General features: G+C 46.0%; 1 protein-coding gene across 1 annotated transcript in view; it reads right to left on the bottom strand.

Annotated features, from left to right (window-relative positions):
- Positions 1-27,831, bottom strand: part of adgra1b (adhesion G protein-coupled receptor A1b) — a 1,141,355-nt gene that overhangs the window by 789,089 nt on the left and 324,435 nt on the right. The window contains exon 6 of the mRNA XM_085994744.1: positions 18,929-19,092. Coding sequence (XP_085850870.1) covers positions 18,929-19,092 — 164 coding nt within the window. The remainder of the gene's footprint in view (positions 1-18,928; positions 19,093-27,831) is intronic.

The following is a 27,831-nucleotide window of genomic DNA, read 5'->3' as shown; positions in this document are numbered from 1 at the left end:
AACATGACTAACATTCAGAACACCATCCACGGCCTTGATTTCTAGAAATAAGACGTTTCTGCAGCTCCTTCTACTCTTTCCCCTTTGATGGTGATCTACTTCTCTTGCGAGAACGGCCCCTTCCCTCCCTGCAGCTCCTCGGTAATGGGAACCCAGTGGCTGTATGAAGGCTGGGTGACGCCTGCTGACTGTCCGAATGCGCTGATGCCCCTGAGGGACGGCCTGGACGGACTCTGGGCTTGGAGGGGCCGGATGCTGACTGCTCCAATTGGGCATGGGTGGAAGCAGTCTGTCCTGCAGCTGATGGCAGCTGCAGTGGAGACGTGCTAGCATTGGCATCAGGAATGCTGACATCCTGAGAGCGGACACCAGCTCCGTGGTCGGCCGACACACTGGCACTCTGACGGGGCAGCACCGCAGCATGCAGACCCATCGGCTGGTCCACAGATTGCTGGCCTGATGTGGTGCTGCAAGGGCCCCGGGTAATCCTGCCTGAACCATGGAGGGTGGCAGCAGTCAGTGCTTGTGTGGCCTCAATCTGCCTCTGCATGAGGCCAGCAAGGGACTGCGTGGCAGGTGCCAGTGCATCAGTGAAGCCCTGGACAGTCCTTTCCAGTGATGTCGCGACGCCCTGCACAGTCCTTTCCAGTGATGTCGCGACGCCCTGGGCAGTCTTTTCTAGGGCTGCCCTGAAGCCCTGGGCACTCCTTTCCAAGGCTGCCCCGAAGCCCTGGGCACTCCTTTCCTGTGCTGCCCCAAAGCCTTGCACACTCCTTGCCAGTGTCTCGACGGCTTCAGGCATCCTTCCAACTGCAGCCATCAGCTCAGTGTGCCTGAGTTGAGCCTGGGCGCTCATTTCGGCGAGGGAACACACCTCTTCTGCGCTCTGTGCAGCAGTCATCGTGGCCTGACGCGCCCTCCGGGGAGATGCATGCTCCCGAACTTCCCTCCCCCCCTTGCGCTGCTGGAGGCCGCTGGTTCCTGCAACTGGTTCCTCCTCAGATCCATCCCCCCTGCTCCCTTCCAGGGAAGCACTATCCCCAGTCTGCAGATGGGCTGGCTCGCCTGAGGGTGGGACGGATGGTCCGGCTTCCTCCTGGTCGTCGCCTCCGGAGTCAATGTCCCTGGCAGCTAGATGGCCCGGCTCCCGAGCTGGTGATGCAACATCTGAAAGCAGGGAGGTTGAAGAGTGGATTTAGCGAAAGGCCAGGGTGGTAGCAAGGGATGCAAGAATGTTGCAATGCTCTGACATGGGTCCAGGCTGAAAAAGCATGCTGGTGGGGGGAACAAGTGGAAGGAGAGAGTTCAAAAAGGTGATGACCTTACCATCGCTGTGCACAATGGGGTCGGCAGCTCCAGTGGTGACAGGACCTATCATCCGGCCTCCAGCAATCTGGTGGACTCTTTCCTCCAGTTCCGTCAGTTCCTGCAGCTGAGGAGGGCCCCCGCCAGTACGATTCTGTTCCCTCCGGTTACTGGCCAGCTTGCCGTGCAGGAGAAAGCACGGGAAGTTCTGAAACATGCTGCCCTGAGTTGTCATCTCATGCCCCCCCATGGAGGATCAGCCCTTACAGTATGCCCTGAGTTGTCATCTCATGCCCCCCCATGGTGGATCAGCCCTTACAGTATGCCATGAGTTGTCATCTCATGCCACCCCATGGTGGATCAGCCCTTACAATATGCCCTGAATTGTCATCGCATGCCCCCCCATGGTGGATCAGCCCTTACAGTATGCCCTGAGTTGTCATCTCATGCCCCCCCCCATGGTGGATCAGCCCTTGCAGTATGCCCTGAATTGAATGTGCGTGTGTGTTCCCAGAAAGGGCCATGGGTCCTGGCTGACAGATGGCCATTGGGGCATCGCGCACCCTCTGGCCATAAAGTCAGGTGCAGATAGAGGGATGAAGAAGATTGCCAACAAGCCACTCACCCTAATGACCCGAGTGAGATCGTTGAACTTCTTCCTGCATTGCACAGGAGTCCTGGGCGCCACGCTGCTGGAGTTGACTCTTTGACAAACGTCCCTCCAAGCTCTGCGGTACTCGTTCTGAGGAGGCCTCTTGCCATTGTCAGGGTACAGCACTGCTCGCCGGCGCACCACTGCGTCAACCAAAGCATCCAATGCCCTTTGGGAAAAGTGCTCCGCTCTCTGCCTCACCCTCTCCATCTTGTCAAAGTTTGCAACGCCTCAGTTTGCACAGCGCGGAAATTGAGGCCTACAGGGCGATGAGTCTGGCTGCTGAATCTAAATGACCTGCCCCTTTAAGAGCTGGCCGGCGCCTGCATGTCTCGTGGTCATCGATTATTGACAGCACCTGCGCTGCGCCCGTCCGCCCAGATATTGAGTAGCGCCGGCAGGTTAGCGCCTTAGGAGTCCCGTGCAGCACCTGATTTAACGCCGCAATCACCCTCAGGGGCGCAGCAACCCAGTATCGCTGGAGGTGGTGATAAGTTGCGCATGGCGATAAAATTTGCGCATCGCCAATTCTAGCGCCCCAAGCGGGGCTATACCCAATTTCTCCCCCGTCATCTTTAATGTTGCATGTTCCTGAAACTTGGTGAAAGATCACACTTTGAGGCAAGCCTGGCGCAAATTGTGGCCTTCTGTAATGTTTGCTGAAGGTTCTTCTTCAGAGGAGGAATTTCATGGGTTCAATGTCCCAAGAAGAGTACAATAATGGAAATGGCTGGCATGGTGAAAAATGTAGGCCCAGCAAACCCTCTACGTAACCTCAGTGAAAGTGATATTGAGCAGTGGGTTGATGCAGATAGAGAAGTTGCTGTTGTGCATATGCTAAGTGATGATTAAATAATTGAGGCTGTTTTGAATCCAAAGAAAGAAAAGGGAAATGAAATGGAAAGTGAAGAGGATGAGATTTTTGAAGAGAAGGTGATTTCTTGGGCTAAAGCTGCAGAAGGATTTGCTTTAATCCTCCAATTTGCGGAAAGGCAGCCTTGCTACTCTGCCCAAGAAGTTATGCAACTCCATATTGCATGTGGGACCAGTACAAACTGCACCTGGGCAGGGCCGGGACCGATGTCCTAGGGGGAGTGTTTGCTAGTGCTCTGGGGGAGGGTTTAAGCTAAAATGGCAGGGGGTTGGGAACCTGAGCAGAGAGACAGAGGAAAGGGAAATAAGGATAAAAGCAAAAGATAGGAAGGAGAAAAACAAAAGTGGCAGTCAGAGAAATCAACGGTTTAAATCAAACATGGCCACAGTAAATAATAATTCTAAAAGGTCTAGGAGCGTTAAAAAAACAAGCCTGAAGGCTTTGTGTCTTAATGCGAGGAGCATTCATAATAAGGTGGATGAATTAGCTGCACAAATAGAGGTAAACGAATATGATTTGATTGGGATAACGGAAACATGACTCCAGGGTGGCCAAGGCTGGGAACTCAACATCCAGGGGTATTCAATATTCCAAAAAGATAGGCAAAAAGGAAAAGGAGGTGGGGTAGCATTGCTGGTTAAAGAGGGGATTAACACAATTGTAAGGAAGGATATTAGCTCTGATGTTGTGGAATCTGTATGGGTAGAACTGAAAAATACCAAGGGGCAGAAAACTTTAGTGGGAGTGGTATACAGACCTCCAAACAGTAATGCGGTGGTTGGGAATGGCATTAAAAGGGAAATTAGAGAAGCATGCATTAAGGGCACAGCAGTTATCATGGGTGACTTTAATCTACGTATAGATTGGGCTAACCAAATTAGTAACAAAACTGTGGAGGAGGAATTCATGGAGTGTATATGGGATGGTTTCCTGGACCAATATGTCGAGGAACCAACTAGAGATCAGGCCATCTTAGACTGTGTATTATGTAATGAGAAAGGATTAATTAGCAATCTTGTTGTACGAGGCCCCTTCGGTCGGAGCGATCATAATATGATCGAATTCTTCATTAAAATGGAGAGTGAAGTAGTTGACTCAGAAACTAGGGTCCTGAATTTAAATAAAGGAAACTACAATGGTATGAGGCGCGAGTTGGGTAGAATTGATTGGGGAATGTCACTCAAAGGGTTGACGGTGGATAGATAATGGCAAACATTCAAAGACCGCATGGATGAACTACAGAATTTGTTCATCCCAGTTTGGCATAAAAATAAAACAAAAAAGGTGACTCAACTGTGGCTAACAAGGGAAATTAGGGATAGCATAACATCCAAGGAGAGGACATATAAATTGGCCAGAAACAGCAGTAAACCTGAGGATTGGGAGCAGTTTAGGATTCAACAAAGGAGGACAAAGGGATTAGTTAAGAAGGGGAAAATAGAGTATGAGAGTAAGCTTTCAGGGAACATAAAAACTGACTGTAAAGGCTTTTATAGATATGTGAAGAGAAAAGATAAGAAGATTGGTGAAATCAAGTGTAGGTCCCTTGCAGTCAGAATCAGGGGAATTTATAATGGGGAACAAAGAAATGGCAGACCAATAAAATACATATTTTGGTTCTGTCGTCACAAAGGAGGACACAAATAATCTCCCAGAGATGTCGGGAACATAGGGTCTGATGAAAGGGAGGAACTGAAAGAAATCAGTATTTGTAGGGAAATGGTGTTAGGGAAATTGACGGGATTGAAAGCCGATAAATCCCCAGGGCTTGATAATCTACATCCTAGGGTACTTAAGGAAGTGGCCCTAGAAATAGTAGATGCATTGCTGATCATCTTCCAACATTCGATAGAATCTGCAACAGTACCCATGGATTGGAGGGTAGCTAATGTTACCCCACTATTCAAAAAAGGTGGTAGAGAGAAAACGGGGAATTACAGACCGGTAAGCCTGACATCGGTAGTGGGGAAAATGCTAGAGTCCATTATGAAAGATGTAATAGCAGAGCACTTGGAAAACAGTGACAGGATCGGACAAACTCAACATGGATTTACAAAAGGTAAATCATGCTTGACTAATCTACTGGAATTTTTTGAGGATGTAACTGGTAAAATAGATAAGGGAGAACCAGTGAATGTGGTATATTTGGACTTTCAAAAGGCTTTTGATAAGCTCCCGCATAAGAGATTAGCGTGTAAAGTTAAGGCACATGGGATTGGGGGCAAGGTTTTGACTTGGATAGAGAACTGGTTGGCAGACAGAAAGCAAAGAGTTGGAATAAACGGGTCTTTTTCCAAGTGGCAGGCAGTGACTAGTGGGGTACCGCAGGGATTGGTCCTTGGACCCCAGCTATTCACAATATATATTAATGATCTAGACAAGGGAACTATATGTAATATCTCCAAGTTTGCAGACGACACAAAGCTGGGTGGGCGTGTGTGCTGTGAGGAGGATGCCGAGAAACTCCAGTATGATTTGGACAGATTGGCTGATTGGGCAGAAGATTGGCAGATGCAATATAACGTGGATAAATGCGAGGTTATCCACTTTGGTGTCAAAAACAGGAAGGCAGATTATCTGAATGGCAATAGATTGGGAGAAGGGGAAGTGCAACGAAACCTGGGTGTCCTTGTGCACCAGTCGCTGAAGGTAAGCATGCAGGTGCAGCAGGCGGTTAAGAAAGCAAATGTTATGTTGACTTTCGTAGCGAGAGGGTTTGAGTACAGGAACAAGGATGTCTTGCTGCAGTTGTACAGGGCCTTGGTGAGACCACATCTTGAGTATTGTGTGCAGTTTTGGTCACCTTATCTGAGGAAGGATTTTCTTGCCATGGAAGGAGTGCAGCGAAGATTCACCAGACTGATACCTGGGATGGCAGGAATGACGTATGAGGAGAGACTTCGTCGATTGGGCTTACACACGTTGGAGTTTAGAAGAATGAGAACTGATCCCATTGAAACTTATAAAATTCTGACAGGACTGGACAGACTAGATGCAGGAAGGATGTTCCCGATGGTCGGGGAGTCCAGAACCAGGGGTCATAGTCTAAGGATAACGGGTAAGCCATTTAGGACAGAGATGAGGAGGAATTTCTTCACCCAGAGAGTGGTGAACCTGTGGAATTCTCTACCACAGAAGGCAGTAGAGGCCAATTCATTAAATATATTCAAGAAGGAGTTGGATATATTTCTTAAGGCTAAAGGGATCAAGGGATATGGGGAGAAAGCAGGGACAGGGTACTGAATTAGGATGATTAGCCATGATCTCATTGAATGGCGGAGCAGGCTCGAGGGGCCAAATGGCCTACTCCTGCTCCTATTTTCTATGTTTCTATGTTTCTATATTCTGCATTCCACCTAGCTACAAAAAAGGCAAGAGTCCACTAAGTAAGCAGACATCCGGGACATGTTTAGGGAAGCTTCCAAAAGATTTGAAGCAGTGGAAGTGCCTGAAGAATCTGTTGAAGTGTATGATCCTGATGACCCAGCTGGCATGGATATTCCTGATGAACTAGCTGACTTGGAATAAGTGTACAGTCAACTACGGTACTGTATACAGTCGTTTACTGTATAAGTTTTGTTTTACTGTTAAGTAATTAAAGAGTTATGGATTACCCTCAACTGGCAGTACTGTACTTAATCACGCATCTTCCACCATCCATTTAACACAACATTCTGTAGGTGAGTACTCAATTACTGTACACTGCACATTTCTTGATTTTTTAAATTTTTGTTTGTTAAAAATAGCCTCGGTAGATAACCCTCTCCGTCATCCGGAATTTTTAATCAACCGGCACCATCCCGGTCCCGTCGATGCCGGATACCAAAGAGTTTCCTGTAGCTGGATAGCAACCAGGGCAATTTTCCCTTCCCTAACCAATGGGGCCAACTGTAGTGCTCCAGCTGCGATCGGCTGATGCAGCAGAGACCGGTGATAGTACTCTTGGGGCCTTGCTGGTTGTATTACCTAAGCAGCTGAACCAGATGGAGAGTCTAAATAACTGATTGTTTTATCAGATATACACATGATAGAACATGATTTAATGTGTGATATAATAAAACACTACAGGTTAGATTTTCTGGCCTTGTCACCTTAGCACTCTTTGCGCACACAGAATAGAAATGGCCAGCCCTGCCAGATCTTCTGGTGTTGGCCGAATTGTCTATTCAAGGCGAGTTCCTGGCATTGATTGGGCCTACCACTGGGACTTTGCAAAATAGGAAAAGGGAGGAAACTAGAATATCATTAATGAGTTGGAGGCCAGAGTTCAAAGGGACAAGGTCATTTAAAGGTGAGTGAAAGTTCAGCGTCAACCTTTCCAAAGACCGTAGGAGGTTAAAGAAGTGACCATCAACAAGCCACTAATGGAAAAACATATCTAGAGGCTATGGGAAACTACCACAATACTCTTGGGGGGAAAAATTCAGTTGGTAGCGCCACCCGTTAGCGCCTTAAGAGGGCGGTAAGTGGGGCGCAAACCACTAGCGCCCGGGCACGGCGATATCTGCGCCTCTCGCGAAATTGACCGGACATTTTGCGGCGGTGCTAAGCACTACCGCCACGATCTCCTGCGCTGGCAGATCGTGACGTCAGTCGAGTGCGTAAAGCCCCGGTCCGGAAATTCAGTGGCGCCCCCCTCCTTTCCGCCTGACGCTAGCAACGACAAGTTGAGGGGAGTGTTTTGCAGTCGGGAATGGACTGGGGGAGCGTTATTTAAAGGCAACCGCTTCCTGCCTTTTTTTGCTGGTGACATTTTTGCACCATGCATTCTGAGAGAGAGAGAGAGACTTCTGGAGAGATTCTACACTGTGTGAAGGAGTTTTGCATACTGAGCAGCACTTTGCAGGTTCATTTTGATTTGCCCTTCCTTGTATCAATTTAGAAGAGACTGCGGGGGCTGCACTCTGAGCTCTTTCCCTGGGTCTCTCTATTGTTCTTTCCAGCAGATTTGATGTACAGGTCTCTCCAGGCCGAGACTCAAGGCTGCAATGAATAGGATGTGGATGGAGACCAAGATAAACCCTCCTCTTTAAGATAAACACAGAAAATGCTGGAGAAACTCAGCAGGTCAAGCAGCATCTGTGAAGAGAGAAACAGAGTTAACGTTTCAGGTCGATGATCATTCATCAGAACTCTCCTTTAATAATTGGCCGGTGCCAGTGTGTATGTGTTCTGTTGCTGACTGACATCACATGAGCTTCGCCAGCGCTGTGAGTTAGCGCCTCGCTCCTTGGCCTTTGCACCTTAAGACAGATGTGAAGCGCCTGATTTAGCGCTCCAATCACCTCCAAGTCTGCAGTCGGGGGCTTTAATTAGTGCCAGCCACTAATCTTTGCGTCCGGCCGATAATTGCGCCCCAAATGGGGCGATACCGAATTTCTCCCCCTTGATGTTCAGTTAAATGCAGGTGCTGCTGCATGGGTATGAGGACTGTGGCACTAATTGTCACTCTGGGGCAGCCCACCCAGAGGACAGGAATGTAGCATGCCTAGCAGAGATAGCAACTAGATTCAAAATCATGTGTATTACCTGAAGAACCTGGGAACATATATGGAAGATGGTGGAGCATCTCAGGAAATATAACAAAGCAGGCTACCCAACAAGATCATTAGCAGATGGCTCAAGTATGAATGCCACAAGTTGTTGCCTGCCAATCTGCTGTGCTTTTCCTGTTGTTCCATACAATTCCCTTAGACAACCTTGCAGCATCCTTTCATTCCTTGCCGTGCACATCCAAAGTTTGTTGGTCACTGTACAGGCACCTTCAGCGTTCAACATCTCAAGACAACTTTTCTGCTTGCAGGACAAAATGGCATCTAACCAGCTAAACTTATTTGGCAGCACTCTCACCTCTGAATCAGAAGGTAGTAGCTCAAGCCCCATTCTAGAACTTCAGCGCATGACATAGGCTGACATTTCAGTGCAGTGCCGAAGTTGTGCCTTCAAGATGAGATGTTAAACCAAGGCCCCATCTACCTGTTCTGGTGGCTTAAGTAGACATAAAAGATCTCAAGGCATCATTTAAAGAGGAGCAAGGAGTTCTCTTGGTTTCCTGGCCCACAAGTACCAACAACAACTTGTATTTATATAGCACCTTGAACGTAGTAAAACATCCCAAGGCACTGCACTGGATTATTATAAGACAAAAAATACCACCAAAAACAGGTTAATTAGTCATTCATCTTATTTGCTGTTTGTGGGATCTTGCTGTGCGTAAATTGGCTGCTGATTACATAGCAGTGACTACAACTCAAAAATAATTCATTGGTTATGAAGCACTTTGGGACATCATGAGTTCGTCATAAAGTGCTATATAAATGCTAGTTTATTGTTTGTTTCTAATACAAGGGAGCAGACCTACAACAGAGGAGGGTCCAGAAATTATATGCCTATGGCCCTCTGAGGAGACCACCCTGAACATCCTTATCTATAAGAGCATCAAGGCAGCAGGGAAAGGTAAAGCCATAATCATCAGGACTGATTCCATTCACTCTCGTGTCTTATCCCCTCCTCATTCACACACATACGCCTACATGGCGGATGCAGTTAGAGTGTTTCAGGAAGTACTTGTTAGCAAAATTAAAGCCCATGGGATTAAAGGGACAGTGGCAGCATGAATACAAAATTGGCTAAGGGACAGAAAGCAGAGAGTAGTGGTGAATGGTTGTTTTTCAGACTGGAGGGAAGTATAAAGTGGTGTTTCCCAGGGGTCGGTATTAGGACCGTTGCTCTTTTTGATGTATGCTAATAACCTAGATTTGGATATATAGGGCATAATTTCAAAGTTTGCAGATGATATGAAACTTGGAAATGCAGTAAACAATAAGGCAGATAGTAACAGACTTCAGGAAGACATAGACAGACTGGTGAAATGGGCAGACACATGGCAAATTAACATCTTGGTAGGAAGAATGAGGGGAGGCAATATGAACTAAATGATGCAATTTTAAAGGGGGTGAAGGTGGCAGGACAAGTTGAGAAGACTGTTAAAAAAGCATTCGGGATCCTTGGCTTTATTAATAGAGGCATAGAGTACAAAAGCACAAAGTTATGCTAAACCTTTATAAAGCACTGGTTCGGCCTCAGCTGGAGTATTGTGTCCAATTCTGGGCACCACACTTTAAAAAGGATATCAAGCCTTGAAGAGGGTGCAGAAGAGATTCACTAGAATGGTACCAGGGATGAGGAATGTCAATTATATGAAGAGACTGGAGAAGCTGGCATTGTTCTCCATAGAGCAGAGAGGTTTAAGAGGAGATTTGATAGAGGTGTTCAAAATCATGAATGGTTTTGATAGAGTAAATAAAGAGAAACTGTTTCCAGTGGCAGAAGGGTCAGTAACCAGAGGACACAGATTTAAGGTGATTGGCAAAAGAACCAGAGGCGACGTGAGGAAATATTTTTTTACAGAATGAATTGTTGTGATATGGAATGCACTGCCTGAAAGGGTGGTGGAAGCAGATTCAATAGTAACATTCAAAAGAGAATTGGATAAATACTTGAAGGGGAAAAAATTACATGTCTATGGGGAAAGAGCAGGGGTGTGGAATTAATTGGATAGCTCTACCAAAGAAAATACACAGACATGATGGGCCGAATGGCCTCCTTCTATGCTGAATCATTCTATGATTCTATGAAGTAGCACTGGGTGAGTCAGAGTGCAGAGGTCAAAAGCAGCAGTTGGTGGTACCAGAGGATGAGCAGCAATATGCGGCCGAGGCCACATTGCATCTTCAACTATCTCCTGGAGAAACCTTTGAGCTAAAATCATTTCAGCGTTCTTTCATTTCATGGTTGCTTGTACATGGAAGTTGTTTGACCTGCTGAAGAAAACAACAGTGACATGCCTGATGCATTTGTGCACTGCTGATTGACTGTTACAGGCTGTGGAAGTCTGGCAGGAGCCAGATGCACAGACATTGATGACAGTAATGACCATCATTGCTATTCACGGGTCCTGTAATTGAGATTGGCTGTGGGTCAGTTCACAGCAGATGGCGTAACTCCATTGTTGCCTCCCTGGTGAACCTCTGCTTGGTATAGAACCTCCAAACAAGTTTGGACCTGCATGCAGGGGTCAATGGATGAGAGTGGGCGTGGAACGAATGCCTCCAGTGCAGACAAACCTCACTGGTGTCCCTATGTTCAACCTCTTCATGTGCCTCAAGAAGAGTGCTGAAGGATCTACGCATTTTGTCAAGGTTGGCAGCAGCACTCTCAATTGTAGCATGCGACCATTAACAGAATACTTTACTGGCCTTTAACGGTCATTTTATATGAGCAGGCTCTGTGCACCGTGCAATTGGCATTGAGAAGGGAGAATTGCAGGAGACTTCATTTGCATAAGATTGCATATCTTCGTGAAGTTCTCGTACATTCTGAGAAGGATAATCTGTGTGACAGTACTGTCCACCAACAGGAAAATCCACAGGAAATAGCACAATGTACTACTGCCACAGGGAGAAGGTTAAATATTGCAACGTGTCATTTCCTGGCCCCTGCATACCCAAATCACACCAATCAAAAAATCTATCCCTATAATTCTTTCCAGTACAGCTGAAGATAAACTAACTTACTGACTGAAACATGTTGCCATGCTGCAAGCTGTTAAATAAACTGCGATCAATAGACTCTCTGTTACACAGCCAGCCATTGCTTTCATTACAATAACACATTCGCAATTTTTTTAAATCTGTACTCTGTTGTTTCCAGGCATGATACCTTACACTAGTACAATTGTACTCTGTCATAGTACAGCCAGACACAAGGATTCAAATTACCAAATGCGCACTTGTGAATTACATGCAATCAACTTTTCAGCATTGTAGTTTACATTTCTTCATGTCAAATTAATCTGACACTTCCAATTATGATTGCAGCTATAACAACATTACTTGAAAAAGGCTTTTGCGAGCACTGGCCTCTATGAGCAGATATTGTGAGACAGAAAGTCATTTTCTAATTATTAGGAAATCTGCTGCACTGAATCTTGCCATACTGCAACATTTAATCATTCTTAGATTTATGATTTATCCAGTCTGGGTACAAAAAATAGATATGGTGTAGCAAATCCCCGCCTCCCTCCAACCCCAATATCAAAGATTTCAATATGCTGGCCAAGTAAACAATAGTCCACTGAACCCTATAGTTATCCAAAAGGCACTTAATCACATATGTATGACATCAAACCCCAGAGTGAGCATCATGACTTTTAGTTCACATCTGATCAAATCTACATCTGTTTTGCATTCTTTTGGTTTCTTTCACACAGAACTACTGCTTCCAGACACAAATCACTTACACTCTACGAATGAAGGCAATCCTCCAGAGGCTGTAAGTCATGTGCCATAAGACACTCTCTTCTTCAGAAAGTACATGCCGGATTTCACCTCCTGCTGGGAGGCGTGTGGGCGAGGGCCGAGGTGACGGATGGTAAGCAGTCAAGCCCTGCTCACCGTGAGGCCCGGAAGATATTAACTCCAGGCCCTCACCTGCATGCCAGTCTTCCGTCTCCCATAGGAAGAATGAGATGGCTGGTGGGCAGTAGGAACAGTGGCCGGCAGTCAGGTAAGTGGTTTTGGGTGTGGTGGGGGGGGGGGGGCGGGGGGAGTGTGGTCGGGAGGGTATTGTAGTTGGGATAGGGGTTTCCTTGTAGGGCCTGGAGGCGCACTCCTGCTCCTTTTGGCCCAGAAGGAAACAAAGAAAAATTTTTTCTTTCTTTCCTTCAGCAAAAAAGGTCAGCAGAGAGTGCTGTGAGTTTGGGTAAGTGTGAGAGTTCTTTAATTGTTATTTCTCTTTAAATCATTCTTGATAAGATTACTTAAGCAGTTTAAGTAAAGGGGAAAAGTTAAGTATTTGGGATTCTGTTGGTTTAAGAAGAGTAAAACAAGGTTACACTGCAGTAGGAGTAAATTGGCACAGCAGGCAGTGAAAACCAGTTTTCTAACCAATCAGCAGGGGTGAATCATTTGGCTGTAAACAAACAAACAGTATAAAAAGACCATTGCTAGTGCGAGGTCAGCAGAGAGTGCTGTGAGTTTGGGTAAGTGTGAGTTAGGGTAAGTCGGGTGTTAGGTGCTCTTTTCAAACTTTAACTCTGTGGATTGTAGTTAATAAGGTCTTTCTGGTGCAGAGTGACTGTTGGTAAACCATTTAACTGGTGCAACTAGAGGGATTGATTTAATTTAAATCCAATTAATTAAAGGGGATACTAGCATCTAAAATCGGGCAGAGGGTGTCCATAACTAACAATAAAAAATTTAATTAATTACATAGAATGGAGCAGGTGATGTGCTACTGTTGCGAGATGTGGGAGCCGGTGAACCCCATTGAGGCTCACGGTGATTACGTCTGTGACAAGTGTCTGCTGCTACAGGAACTCCAGCTCCATGTTGATGATCTGGAGTCTGAGCTTCAGACACTGCGACACATCAGGGAGGGGGAGAAGTACCTGGACTCTGTAGCAGGAGGTGGTCACACCTATGAAGTTAAGTAATTCAGATGTAGCCCATGGTCAGGGACAGGACGGTGTGACGACGAGTGAGGCAGGTACGGGGATCCAGGAGGTAGAGCTGGAGGAGCCGCAGCCCTTGCTCTTGACCAACAGGTTTGAGGTTCTTACTCCCTGTGGGGACAGGAGCAGGGACTGCAGGGAGGATGAGCAACCTGGCCACAGCACCATGGAATGGGGGGCCATTCAAGAGGGGGGAGTAAATAGAAATGTTGTAGTGGTAGGGGATAGTATTATTAGGGGGATAGATAGAGTTCACTGCAGCCGAGAGCGACAGTCCTGAAGGCTGTGTTGCCTACCCGGTGCCAGGGTTAAGGACATCTCCTCTGGGCTGGAAAGAAACTTGCAGTGGGAGGGGGTGGATCCAGTTGTCATGGTCCGTGTTGGTACAAACAACGTAGATAGGACTAGGAAGCCGGTTCTGTTAAAGGAGTATGAGCAGCTAGGGGTCAAATTAAAAAACAGAACCTCAAGGGTAATAATCTCTGGATTATTACCTGAGCCACAAGCGAATTTGGCTAGGACAAATAAAATTAGAGAGCTAAATGCGTGGCTCAAAGACTGGTGTGGGAGAAATGGGTTTTGCTTCCTGGGACACTGGCACCAGTACTGGGGCAGGAGGGAGCTGTTCCGTTGGAACAGGCTTCACTTGGCCAGTGCTGGGACTAGAGTCCTGGCGGATCATATAACTAGGGCTGTAGAGAGGGCTTTAAACTAACTAGTGGGGGAGAGGTTCCTAGAGAGCAAATAATAAAAATGACAACAGAGAAGGTCATAGACTTAGGTAGCAGTGGGGAAATTAAAAACCAGAGCGTGTCAGGAAGGGGCAGAAGGTATGGAGTAAAAGGTAAAGTAATAAAAAGGGCAAAAGCAGGAACTAAGTGTCACAAAACATATTTGAAAGTTCTCTATCTGAATGCACGCAGCATTTGTAACAAAATAGATGAGTTAATGACACAAATAACTACATATGGGTATGATCTTGTGGCCATTACAGAAACATGGCTGCAGGGTGACAATGCCTGGGAATTAAACATACCAGGTTATTTAATGATCAGGAAGGACAGGCAGGAAGGAAGGGGAGGTAGGGTGGCTATGTTAATAAAGGAAGGAATCACTGTAATACAGAGAAATGATATTGGGTCAAAAGATCAGGATAATGAAACAGTTTGGGTGGAGATAAGGAATAATAAGGGGAAAAAAACACTAGTGGGCGTAGTCGATAGGCCTCCGAACAGTTGCAACTCTGTTGGACGGAGTATCAATCAGGAAATAGTTGAGGCTTGTAATAAGGGAACATCTATAATTATGGGGGATTTTAACTATCATATTAATTGGACAAATCAAATTGGGCAGGGCTGCCTTGAGGATGAGTTCATTGAGTGTATTAGGGATGGGTTTCTTGAGCAGTATGTAACTGAACCGACCAGGGGGCAAGCAACCTTAGATCTGGTCCTGTGTAATGAGACAGGATTAATTAAAAATGTCCTAGTAAAGGATCCCCTTGGAATGAGTGACCATAACATGGTTGAATTCCATATTCAATTAGAGGGTGAGAAGGTTGGATCTCAAACAAGCGTGCTAAGCTTGAATAAAGGAGACTATGAAGGTATGAGAGCGGAATTGAGTAGAGTGGATTGGGAAAATAGATTAAAGGGTAAGACGATACATGATCAGTGGCGTGCATTTAAGGAGTTATTTTACAACTTCCAAAAAATATATATTCCACTGAGAAGAAAAGGGTGTAAAAGAAAAGACAGCCATCCGTGGCTAAGTAAAGAAATTAAGGATAGTATTCGACTAAAAACAAGGGCATATAAGGTAGCCAAATCTAGTGGGAGGATAGAGGATTGGGAAAACTTTAAAAGACAGCAAAAAATAACAAAAAGATTGATTAAGAAAGGGAAGATAGATTATGAAAGTAGATTAGCAAAAAATATAAAAACAGATAGTAAGAGTTTTTATAGTTATATAAAAAGAAAAAGGGTGGCTAAAGTAAATATTGGTCCCTTAGAGGATGAGACCAGGAAATTAATGGTGGGAAATATGGAGATGGCAAAAACACTGAGTGAATATTTTGTATCAGTCTTTACAGTAGAGGACACTAAGAATATCCCAACACTGGACAAACAGGGGGCTATGGGGGGGGAGGAGCTAAACACGATCAAAATCACTAAGGAAGTGGTACTTGGTAAAATAATGGGACGCAAGGCGGATAAATCACCTGGACCTGATGGCTTACATCCTAGGGTCTTGAGGGAAGTGGCGGTAGGGATTGTGGATGCATTGGTAATAATTTTCCAAAACTCCCTGGACTCGGCAAAGGTCCCGGCAGACTGGAAAACTGCTAATATAACACCCTTATTTAAAAAGGGCAGTAGACAGAAGGCTGGAAACTATAGACTGGTTAGCCTAACATCTGTGGTAGGTAAAATTTTGGAGTCCATTATTAAGGAGACAGTAACAGGACATTTGGATAATCATAATTTAATAGGACAAAGTCAGCATGGTTTTATGAAGGGGAAGTCATGTTTGACAAATTTGCTGGAGTTCTTTGAGGAAGTAACATATAGGGTGGATAAAGGGGAACCAGTGGACGTAGTGTATTTAGACTTCCAAAAGGCATTTGACAAGGTGCCACACAAAAGATTATTGCTTAAGATAAAAAAGCATGGGATTGGGGGTAATATTCTGGCATGGATAGAGGATTGGCTATCTAACAGAAGGCAGAGAGTTGGGATAAATGGTTCATTCTCAGACTGGCAATCAGTAACTAGTGGTGTTCCGCAGGGGTCAGTGCTGGGTCCCCAACTCTTTACAATCTATATTAACGATTTGGAGGAGGGGACCGAGTGTAACATATCAAAGTTTGCAGATGATACTAAGATGGTAGGGAAAGTAGTGAGTGAGGAGGACATAAAAAACCTGCAAGTGGACATAGACAGGCTAAGTAAGTGGGCAGAGATTTGGCAGATGGAATACAATACTGGAAAGTGTGAGGTTATGCACTTTGGCAGGAAAAATCGTAGAGCAAGTTATTATCTTAATGGCAAGAAACTGGAAAGTACTGAAGTACAAAGGGATCTGGGGGTCCTGGTGCACGAAACTCTAAGGGTTAGTATGCAGGTGCAGCAAGTGATTAAGAAGGCCAATGGAATGTTGGCTTTCATTGCTAGGGGGATAGAATATAAAAATAGGGAGGTATTGCTTCAGTTGTGCAAGGTATTGGTGAGACCGCACCTGGAATACTGCATACAGTTTTGGTGTCCATACTTAAGAAAAGACATACTTGCTCTCGAGTCAGTACAAAGAAGGTTCACTCGGTTAATCCCGGGGATGGACATATGAGGAGAGGTTGAGTAGATTGGGACTCTACTCATTGGAGTTCAGAAGAATGAGAGGCGATCTTATTGAAACATATAAGATTGTGAAGGGGTTGGATCGGGTGGATGCGGGGAGGATGTTCCCGATGATGGGTGAAACTAGAACTAGGGCGCATAGTCTTAGAATAAGGGGCTGCTCTTTCAAAACTGAGATGAGGAGGAACTACTTCACTCAGAGGGTGGTAGGTCCATGGAATATGCTGCCCCAAAAAGCTGTAGAAGCTACATCATTACATAAATTTAAAACAGAAATAGACAGTTTCCTAGAAGTAAAGGGAATTAAGGGTTACGGGGAGCGGGCAGGAATTTGGACATGAGTCTAGGTTCGGATCAGACATGGCCCTGTGGGTAGCGGAGCGGGCCCAGGGGCCGTGTAGCCTGATCCTGCTCCTATTTCGTGTGTCTAATTCTGTTAGATTCAGGAGATGGTTCTGTGATAGTAGATTGGCGGTTAGGATCAGATCAGCCATGATCTTATTGAATGGCGGAGCAGGCTCGAGGGGCCGATTGGCCTACTCCTGCTCCTATTTCTTATGTTCTTATGTTCTTATGTAACTTGCAATTGTGGGCCTCTTCTGGCTCCACACCACCAGGTTGTCCTGGCAGGGAAACTATGACAGCTTCCCCGTGTAGGCCCGGGATTCAAATTGTAGTCGGGTCCCGATGACATAATTGGGACCAGATCGGCATATTTAAAAAAGTACCCCATTGCCTTGCAATGGCTGTCCCCCTCACCTGCTAAAAACATGGGATTAAAATGACATCCCGCAGGAAGGCAGTGGGATTGGAGGCAGTAAGCCTCGGATTAAAATCGAGCTTGACAGCTTTATTTTGGATCTATGTTTCGCAAACCCACAGAATAGGTTCAGTTTCTGAACTTTTCAGATCAATAGCCTAGAATTTAAGTGCTGGTAATATCAGCAGGCAAATATTTAATTTGCTCATGCAACATAATCTGTTTTTTAATGCGTTACCTTCTCTGTCCTAATGGCAGATGAAGGAATGTCATATGAATATGTTATGCATTCATGTGCTATTATCACCAACAGTAAGTTCTGGTGAAAATTGCAATATTTAGGCTATAGAGCTGATATATGGGCTAATATATCAACTCTGCATAAATGCCAGTTTTGCAATGTGAATGAGGCAGAAACACCTGTGACTGTAATAACACGGTGCGACTCAGAAAATAAATGTGTCAAATGAGCTGCTGCTCATTAATAATTGAATCAATTACTGATTTAAAAATAGTCCTGCATTTCAGCATTGAGTAGCCAAATCATTAACTTTGCAGCACTTGACGAGTGAAAGATGACACTTATCCTATAACATTTAAAGTCAGTGAGAAATGAAAGCAAACATTTGTGGATAAAAACCCAGCAAGCTCCAGACAATAAAAAGGCAGACTTTGAGCAATTTAAGCATTTGGGACTGCGTGCCACTTTGACATTCGTTATACATAGAAAGATTTCCTATGAGGATTATGAAAGGTGAAGCTTATGAAGGTTCCAGAGGTCTTAATATTTTCTCCTGGTAAGGTTCAGGACTCAATGGTGTCAAAGCTCCTTTCAGTTAGCCAAGCACATCCATAAACATTCCTCCGTGGTCAGGGTTTTCAAGAAGATGAACCTCTCCCTGGCTGCCATTCAGGATGCTCATTGATGGAGCCACTGGGAAATGAGCTGGTGCAGTTTGAGAGAGGAGCAGTGGATTATTTTTTATCTTAATGAATTTCCTTCTCAGTCAGGGAGAGAAAGATGATTCAGGCCGAGGACACTTCATGGATTCAAGCTTCAAATCCCCTCAAGGTCCAGAGGTGAGATTGATTAATTATTGTCAGCCCTCAAAACACTTGACCATGTTGCAATTTAAACTCCTTCCACCTCCATTTTGATTTTAAAAAAGCCACAAAATCACTGAGCCTTTAAGGCAAAAACTTAGGCTTCATTCCGTCCAACCCTACTTAAAGGCCAGCAGATATGGGAGACTTTTCAGCTGAATTTTAACCCACATCAACACTCATTTCCTTAGTGTTGTTTCATGCAACACAAAAGTAATAAAATAATTCTATTATATATAAATAAAAAAATCTTTAACCCAATGAGTTGACAAGTCACTCATTCTGAGTGTATTTTAAACCAACAGATACTTTTCCAGCATAAACTCCACAATCACAACAATTTTAAAATGAAAGTTACACTCACCACATGACAACTGGTTCTCTTTCAAAGTTTTGAATGGTCGTCCCTGTAAAGCACTTGGGTAGGCACACAAAGTTTCATCTGCTATTCGAACTGAGGAGTTTTTGGCCCATTGCAAGACCCATCTAAGGTTGCAGTCACACATTAGAGATTCCGTGCTAAAGTGCCTGTAAGAAGCATAAATGAATTTGCATGTAAGGATATATTTAAAACCGATATGAGGTACAAACAGTAAAGATAAAATACACACACACACACACACACACATACACCACTCTCATCACAATGGCTCCGATTTTCGGGCAGCTGTCGGGCGGCTTTTCATGCGGCCGTGGTCCGAAAATCGCGGAAAAAGCGGGTCAGGACCCCCCCCGCCTGATTCCCCGCCCCGTCCGACTTTCGGACCGCCGTTTCCACGCCCCCGCTTCAGTCCCGCCCGCCGCCGGCGGGACTGCTCGTCGGAGCACTAATCACCAATGATCACCTTGTTAAGGACGATTTTCCCGTGCCGTTGCGACTTTGGGGCTTTCCCCACCTGAAACCCGCCTGCGGGGAACCCCGCCGATGAGAGCTGGCGTGAAAACAGCTGGCTTGCTTGCTTGCAGCAGCAGGTCGCTGAGGGCTGAAGATATTTAAAGAGGCAGCATTTGCAGGCTGCAGGATCTTGTTGATCAAGGCTTGGGGGAACTATTTGAAGCCTTAGGAGCAGCTGCAGAAAGTTGGAGCCTCACACACTTCTTCAGTGTGAGCTCCTGGGAAGCCCCTCTCACCACCCTAACTCAGGACCTCCTCAACCGAGGCATCTGCTAGAAGCATGGGAGGCCTTTGGCACCTTCCCTTCCTGGCATTAGAGGATTTCCAACAGCAGAGGTGGCAGCAGCAGAACCAGGAACAGCAGGATGATTACCAGGAGCACCAGGCTGCTGCTCACTCACCTGAAGCTGCACAAGCCAGAAGGGGCCAGAGCTTGGAAGTGGCTTGAGAGCACCTTGCTGCGCTTTAAGGGGTCAGTGGGACCCGTTTCTGCACTGGCAGTCCTACTCAGAAGGACTTCCATGAAGATCTGGTTTCTCTGTTCAACAGATGGCCAACGCTCCACAAGAGATGTCATTCTCTTATGAGCACTCACCATGTTTTCCGTATGCTGGTGAGTTATCTCCTCCATGGAGGTTGCCAACCTTTCCATGGTGCTGCGTTCATGCACCAATGACTCCACAAAGGCTCTGCTCATGTTCGCTATGGACTCCTCCATTCGCTCCACACTCGCAGCGACCCTGGAGACAAAACCTGCCAGAGACTCCTGCATCTGTGCATGGAGATCCATCACCTCTTCTCTTGCGGATGGACCCAGAGGCAGAGGGTCGAGATGCAGCGCAGCTGAGCTGAGCTGGCAGAGCCCTGCGCCCTCCGACGAGGACCCTCCACTGCTGTCCCTGTCTCCAGAATCTGCTGAGGCTCACTTGTCAGCTGTGAAACACCAGGTGACAACACTACTCTATGTCCCAAAGGTCCCCCCGAGGTGTGAGTGTCTGCGCTGGTGCTGGGTGCGCTTACTTCTGCTGACGCTGCACCCTCAGAGGTTGGAGCTTCCTCTGAGGAGTCTGGCTGCACAGCCTCTTCCTCCTCCAGTGAGGACGGGGGCTCTGGATGGTACTGTGGGGGAGTAAAGGAAGGAGTTACAGATGTAATGCCAAGGTTCCTCTGGTGACTCCCAGCGAGTTGGCATCTGCTGACACCTGCATCCATGCAGCATTGGTCTCAGTGGGCGGCCTCTTCCTCCCTGACCTAGGGAAGAGGACCTCCCTGTGGGCCCTAACCTCATCCAATAATGCCTGCAGTGAAGCCTCGTCAAATTTGAAGGCAGCTCGGGGTCTGGCACTGGCCACAGCTGCTGCAGGCTCCTCTGCCATCCTGTATGGTTCATTTGGAAGCCTTCAGAGGATGCAGTGCTTGCCATGGACCTTGAAAGCACCACGAATGATGACATCATACTGTGGGGATTTCTGACTCGATTTAGACAATTAGCAAGGCTTCCCACATGCTGGGAATTAATTGGCCAATTGAGGGAAAATTGCGTGGGGCTGGCTGACACTTTTTTATGTGTGTCAGAAACCCCACATTCGGGGTAATCCGACCATTTCCCACACAAACCGAAAATCGGGGCCAATGTCTCAGTTACAGTAATGTATTGGTTATATGTCTTGGTTCCTGAGCTTTCTGCTACTTTTCATGACAAATTATTATTTGAAAATGTAGAAGATACTGCAATGGAGATTTTTTAGAGTAATGATTTATATTTTGCTCATGTAAATAACTTCATAAATCTTGAGTGGCTTCCCATGAGCGATGTGACATCCAAATCACTTTAATATAAAATAATTATTAAACAGATCCCACATCCAGCAGTCTCAAACATAAAAGGTATTAAACATTAAAAGACCTAATTGAAATAAGGAATAGCCCAGATAAATGAGTTATATGGAGTTAATGTGGGCAGGCTGTGTGTTTGGTTTACTTGCAGTCTGACCTTGTTTCCAAAGCAAAAGTTGATCTGGAGAACAGCAGGACTGGTATGTTAGGGATGGATACACTAGAGTAACTTCAAAAATAAAACTAACATAACCTCCAGAGAGGTTAGAGTTCATTTCACATTAAATTAAAATAACTCTAAACAGCACGCTGATCCATTAACCATAATAAGATCAGATTCCTGTCTAGGCAATTTGACCACTGAAAGTAATCTTGATATTCAAAAAAAAGTTAAACTAAGGTAAGAAAAAATATATATTAAAAATGCAATTTTTCAGTCTCTGGGATGTCCCAAAGTGCTTCAAAGGCAAAAGATTACTTTTTGAAGCATAGACAAACACAGCAGCCAACTTGTGGACAGCAAGGTTCCGCGAACGGCAAAAGAGATAAATGACGTTTGCCCTTTCCTTCTTCTTCATTTGGAGCGAACTACCTTCAAGCAGCAAAGTACATGTTTTACACAAGCACCAAAGAACTATGCTGCCTGAGTTACAATACTAAATACATTTGGTTTCATGTAACTCCAACAAGAAATATCAAATTAATCACATGTTACAGTCGCCCTTGAAAGGAGCATTCTACCCCAGCCAAAGTCTAGACCATTATATCAGTTTGAAAATATTTAGCTAAATTCAATATAGTCACTCTTCTTGGAACTGCAATAGAGAAATCTTGCCAGTGCTCAGTCCCTTGTCAATGCTGCAGAGTATGGATTGGAGAATGTGTGATTGCATTATATATGTTAAGGCTTACGTACAAGTTGAGGTCATATCTGCTGGCCTTTAAGTAGGGTTGGACGGAATGAAGCCTAAGTTTTAGCCTTGAAGGCTTAATGATTTTGTGGCTTTTTTTTGCTCAAAATGGAGGTGGAAGGAATTTAAATTACAACATGGTCAAGTGAATTGTTTTGAGGATTGACAATAATTAATCAATCTCACCTCTGGACCTTGAGGCCTTATTTCATGCCACAACACTTAAAATTTGGGTTGGTTGTGGGCATTCCAGGCATGTTCTGAATAATACTGTTAAGAGAAATGCTACACTAAATACGCTTTTTGGAATGAATGTAGAAATTGTTCTTTAACCCTGTTCAACTAAAAGTGTTTTTTTTTTAGGAACTACAGAAGTATGAATTTCAACAAGTAGAATTATTTAACTTTTGCTCAGTTCTTATGGAGCCAGATAGAATAAGACAGTAGTCAAAGTTTGCTCCTCCAACATAAAGACTTTGTGCAACATGCTGCAAAGGACACTCTAAACTGCATCACATCAGTGAAATACAAGAAGATATTTTCACTTTCTTGATACCATACTAGTAGCATTTTCCATTATTGAACCTAGATTTCCTATTTTTACATTTCCAAAATCTTTAGCCAAGATTCTACTCATGAACTGCTGCATTTTCTTAACTGAAGATCTCAGTTCTATAAACAAGGAGGCTTAAATTCCTCTGCCTTTCCAGTGCAGTCCAGTGGAAGGGGTTCTGCCCTATGCTGGGAGAACCCACGGGACCGCCACTTTCTTCTTCTTACAAGGCCAGTGACATGTGACAGAAGTCCCCACAACCTTGGTCATGCAGAAGGTTGGCGCATCTTTGGAGGTTTGATACGCCCGGTGAGAAGAGGTGTACCGATGTCCTCAATGGTGGTTTTGGGGGGTCCAGGCTGGTGTTGTCTCCTGGGACCTCCTAAACATCTGTGGTTAGTGATTTTTAAAAAATGGTTTAATACAACCACTTTACAAACTGGGGGCCAATTCTGACTGTTTTCCAAAGAGAGGTGGGGGTGGGGGTGTATGGGAAATGGACCCCTTCACCCAGACTGGGCATCAAGGCCACATTTTGTGGCATTTCCGGGTAGGCAGTCAAGTGCCTGCCATCCATATTTAAATCAGGTGACGTCTCATTGAATCTACATACTCCAATGCAGTCAGTGGCAGAGGTCACCAGCGGGCGTGATCCCAGTGTAATGCTGCCCTAAGGAGTTTCTAGGCAGGATTTCTATAAAATGCACTACAATATTTAAGAAATCATTTCAGCCTTGTACCTGAAAGGCTTCGGGCTGGATTTTACCAGCTCTGAGGACATGGGTTTGGAGGCGGGACTACTGGGAAAATCAAAATGAATGGGATCGGGTCCCGAACCCGCTCCCAACCCACCTCCAACCAATCTTTCCGGGAGTCGGGTCCCTGGTTTGTGCAGGGACCCGACTCCTAGCGGCGGGAAGAGGGTTATAGCCACTTAACTGCCTGTTAACAGGTAGTTAACAGGCAGTTAAAGAGGTTTTTCCAATTTTTAGACTTCTGCTGCGGGCTTCCCAATGTCAGGGAACCCTGCCAGGGTAAGTGAGGCGTGCTGTGGGTCTGTTGTACTGTTGGTGTACAGATGACAGCTGCAGGAGTGGTGTGAAGGATGCAAAGGGTCACTGGTGAGTATCAGAGGTAAGGAAATGTTGGGAATGTCATTTTAATGTGTTTAGATTTTTCTGTAGGTGACAAGCTTTGAGTGTTTGTGTGGCCTCACCTCAATGGGAGAAGTGACAGATCGCTTCTATAACCTCACCTGCAGTTGCCATCTGTTTCATCCTAAGGAGAGAATCATTGGAGAATCTGGGTGCAAGGGCTCACCTTTGTACAGTGATTGTCAGTGTTTGACAGCACCTCAATGCTGTCAAACACTGTCAAATCATCTGTCAAAAATTTATTGTTCATGTGCCATTAAGAAAACCGGCAGATGAAGCATCATCAACTGACGTCATCTGACACCGGCTTTCCCTTAATTGGCCAGCAAGCCCGCAGGGTGGGCTTAACAAGGCCAATCAGAGGGAAATAGCGTCTGTGTGTCGGACGTCGCTGGAGGCGGGACTAGAACCCAGAAGGCAGCAATCCTGCCCCCAACGCGTCTCGGTGAGTAAAATCCAGCCCTTCCTCTTTCATAAAAACAACAGAAAATGCTGGAAAAACTCAGCAGGTCAGGCAACATCCGTGGAGAGAAATTTGAGTTGACGTTTCGGGTTGAAACATCAACTCAAATTTCTCTCCATGGATGTTGCCTGATGTAGTGTATGTACTTTAAGTCAGAACTACTTTTTACAGCCCCTGTATACTGTAGTACCGGCAGTGACCACACCGGTATATAAGCTGTGCACATGCCTCTGTACCCCAGTCTAGAAATTACCCTCCTCCAGTAAAGACCTGTTGTTTGTTTATGTACAGCATCCGTGTAATTATTTATCCACTAAACCACGGATCGAACAGTGGCGATGAGTGTTGATGCGAATCTACCTGCAACATTAAAAAAAAATAAAAAAATAGTCGAGTCCAGGAACACGGGCGTCAACCGCGAGCAACCGCCCAGCAGTCAGGCAGAGATCCAACTTCACTGGGGAGGCTGTGGAGAGCCGGGCTTGGTTCGCCAGCCACAACGAACAGTAAGAGACCGACGACAGGTCCAGAGCCGACCCTTCCCGAGCAGCGGCGGCTGGAGCTGACCGATGGCAGAGAGAGAGAGCCGGGCAGCGTCGACGGGGTAAGAAAGAGGGTGACGAGAGCAGGGTGCAGCCGGGGGTTGATCACCGAGCGGCGTCGAGGAAAAATACTGCAAACCGGAGAGAGGGTAAGAAACAGCCGGGTTCTAGACTGAGCGGCGTCGACAAATATCAAGAGAAGAACACGCAGAGCACAGCCAGGGATCACGGGCTGATCAAGGTCCACGGGGTGAAGCAAGGGGAGACGCCATTGAGCCGCAGAGAAGCAGGGAGAGCGCGGGAGGTGCCATTGAGCCGCGGAGAAGCAGGGAGAGCGCGGGAGGCGCCATTGAGCCGCGGAGAAGAAGGAAGAGCACGGGAGACGCCATTTTGCGAAGCCGCAGCGGAGAAGACGGGCGAGCGCGGGAAGGAAGGAAAGCGCGGGAGACGCCATTTTGTGCCAGCGGAGAAGAAGGGGAAGCGCGGGAGGTGCCATTGAGGATAGTTAACGCACAACCAAGGATGCCGAAGAGTGGCAGTATCTCTACGTTCGACAATGAAGTCGAAGATTGGGAAACATATGTGGAATGTATTGAGGTGTACTGCAGGGCGAATGAAGTGCCAGATGCTAATAAAGCACTGGTTCTGTTAAATTCCATGGGTGCAAAAACTTATGGGTTACTGCGAAATCTAATAACCCCAGAGAAGCTGGTAAACAAGAATTTTGAAAGCATAGTAGAAATCCTACAGGACCACTTAAACCCCACACCGCTGCTGATAGCAGAACGATTTAAGTTCCATAAAAGGAACCAACACAAAGACGAAAGCAATGCTGAGTACCTAATGGAACTGCGCAAGCTATCGAAATACTGCCAGTTTGGAGCGGGACTAGCAGACACGTTAAGGGACAAGTTTGTGTGTGGGCTACAAAGTGAAGGAACCCAGAAACGGCTTCTATCAGAAAAGGACCTTACGCTGGACAAAGCTTTTAATATGGCAGTATCACACGAAGCAGCTGCAAGGGGCGCTGCAGAGATACAACGGAGACCGCAAGAATACGGCACCAATGAAATGACCTATGGAGCAGGGAAGTGCTATCGCTGCGGCAGAACAACACATGACCAGAAAGATTGTTGGTTCAAGGACCAAGTGTGCAGACAGTGTGGGAAAGCAGGACACATAGCAAGAGTCTGCAGGTCTGGGAAGAAAACCAACAGTGAGAAATCTCCACAGGAGAAGTACAAAAAGGTACACCAGGTGATGGACAGTGGTTCAGATGAACAGAAAAGTGACACAGACTCCGGAAGCAAGGAGCTGGGTTGTCTGAAACTACATAATGTAACCGAAATGGAGGATCACCAGACTATCTGGGTTACACTCAAGATAGACGGAGTCCAAGTGGAAATGGAATTGGACACAGGGTCAGCTCTAACAGTCATAAATCAAAGAGACTACAAGCGGCTATTTTCACACATACCCTTGAAAGCTACAGAGATTGTCTTGAAGACGTATACGGTGCAAAAAGTCTACCCCAAAGGAAAAATAAGGGTGAAAGTGACATATAAAGGTCAGGAAATACCTAAAATGGATATATATGTATTGCCAAATGGAGGACCGCCACTGCTAGGATGTGAATGGATCCAGAAGATACATTTAGATTGGCATTCTATACAGGCACTGAAGGTGGAAGCCAAAAAGGATGACGACGTCACACCTGGACGTCTGTCAAAAATGCTAGCTGACGCAAAAGAAGTGTTCCAGGAGGGACTAGGAACACTAAAAGGAAGAACAGCAACAATTAAAATATAGAGGATAATGCAAGCCCAAAGTTTCTGAAGGCCAGACCAGTGCCTTATGCGATCAGACCAGCGGTTGAAGCAGAGCTGGAAGGGTTGGAACGTTCAGGAGTACTGTCCAAAGTGGACTGGAGCGAGTGGGCTACACCCATCGTTCCTGTAATGAAGAGGTCATTGAGTAATACGCCTGGGGAACCAAAGAAGGTCTGCATCTGTGGGGATTTTAAGGTGACAGTGAACCCAGTCCTTCACACGGTGCAATATCTGCTTCCACGAATTGAGGATATTTTCGCCTCGCTATCTGGTGGTAAACGCTTCACCAAAATTGATCTAGCCCAGGCGTACTTGCAAATGGAGGTAGAAGAAGCTTCGAAACATTACCTTACGATCAACACCCATAAAGGTCTCTGTCAATACAACCGGCTGGTGTTTGGAGTAGCCTCGGCTCCGGCTATCTGGCAAAGGGCGATGGATCAGATCCTGCAAGGGATTCCAGGGACCCAGTGTTATTTGGATGACATCTTGGTCACGGGCGAAAATGACGGTGATCACCTCGCTAACTTGGAGAAGGTGCTCGCCAGATTAAAGGAATATGGGCTACGAGCTAATCGCCACAAGTGCGAGTTTTTCCAGAAACAGATCTCGTATTGCGGCCACGTCATCGATGAAGAGGGGTTACATAAGTCCCCTGACAAGATTGAGGCAGTCGTCAAGGCTCCAGCACCGGAAAATGTGTCACAACTGAGGTCGTTCCTCGGGCTGGTAAACTATTACCACAAGTTCTTACCAAATTTGTTTACACCCGCTGAACACCCTACTGCAAACAGGGGTACCATGGAAGTGGGTTGACGAACGTAGATGAGCTTTCCAGAAGTGTAAAGAATTGATCACATCAAAAGAGGTGTTGGCCCATTTCAACCCAGCACTACCAATTCATTTGGCATGTGATGCATCACCCTGCGGCATTGGAGCGGTGCTGTCGCACAAATTCCCAGACGGGTTGGAGAGGCCAGTAGCCTTTGCGTCTCAGTCACTAACCTCAGCCGAGCGCAACTACGCCCAGATTGACAAGGAGGCCTTCAGCCCAGTCTGGGGAGTAAAAAAATTCAACCATTAT

This window comes from Somniosus microcephalus, chromosome 8 (assembly GCF_052327205.1).
Source record: "Somniosus microcephalus isolate GS21.2 chromosome 8, FLI_Smic_1.0, whole genome shotgun sequence".
NCBI lineage: Eukaryota > Metazoa > Chordata > Chondrichthyes > Squaliformes > Somniosidae > Somniosus > Somniosus microcephalus.
The sequence above is the reverse complement of the archived record's forward strand: the minus strand, read 5'-3'. Positions and strand labels throughout refer to the sequence as shown.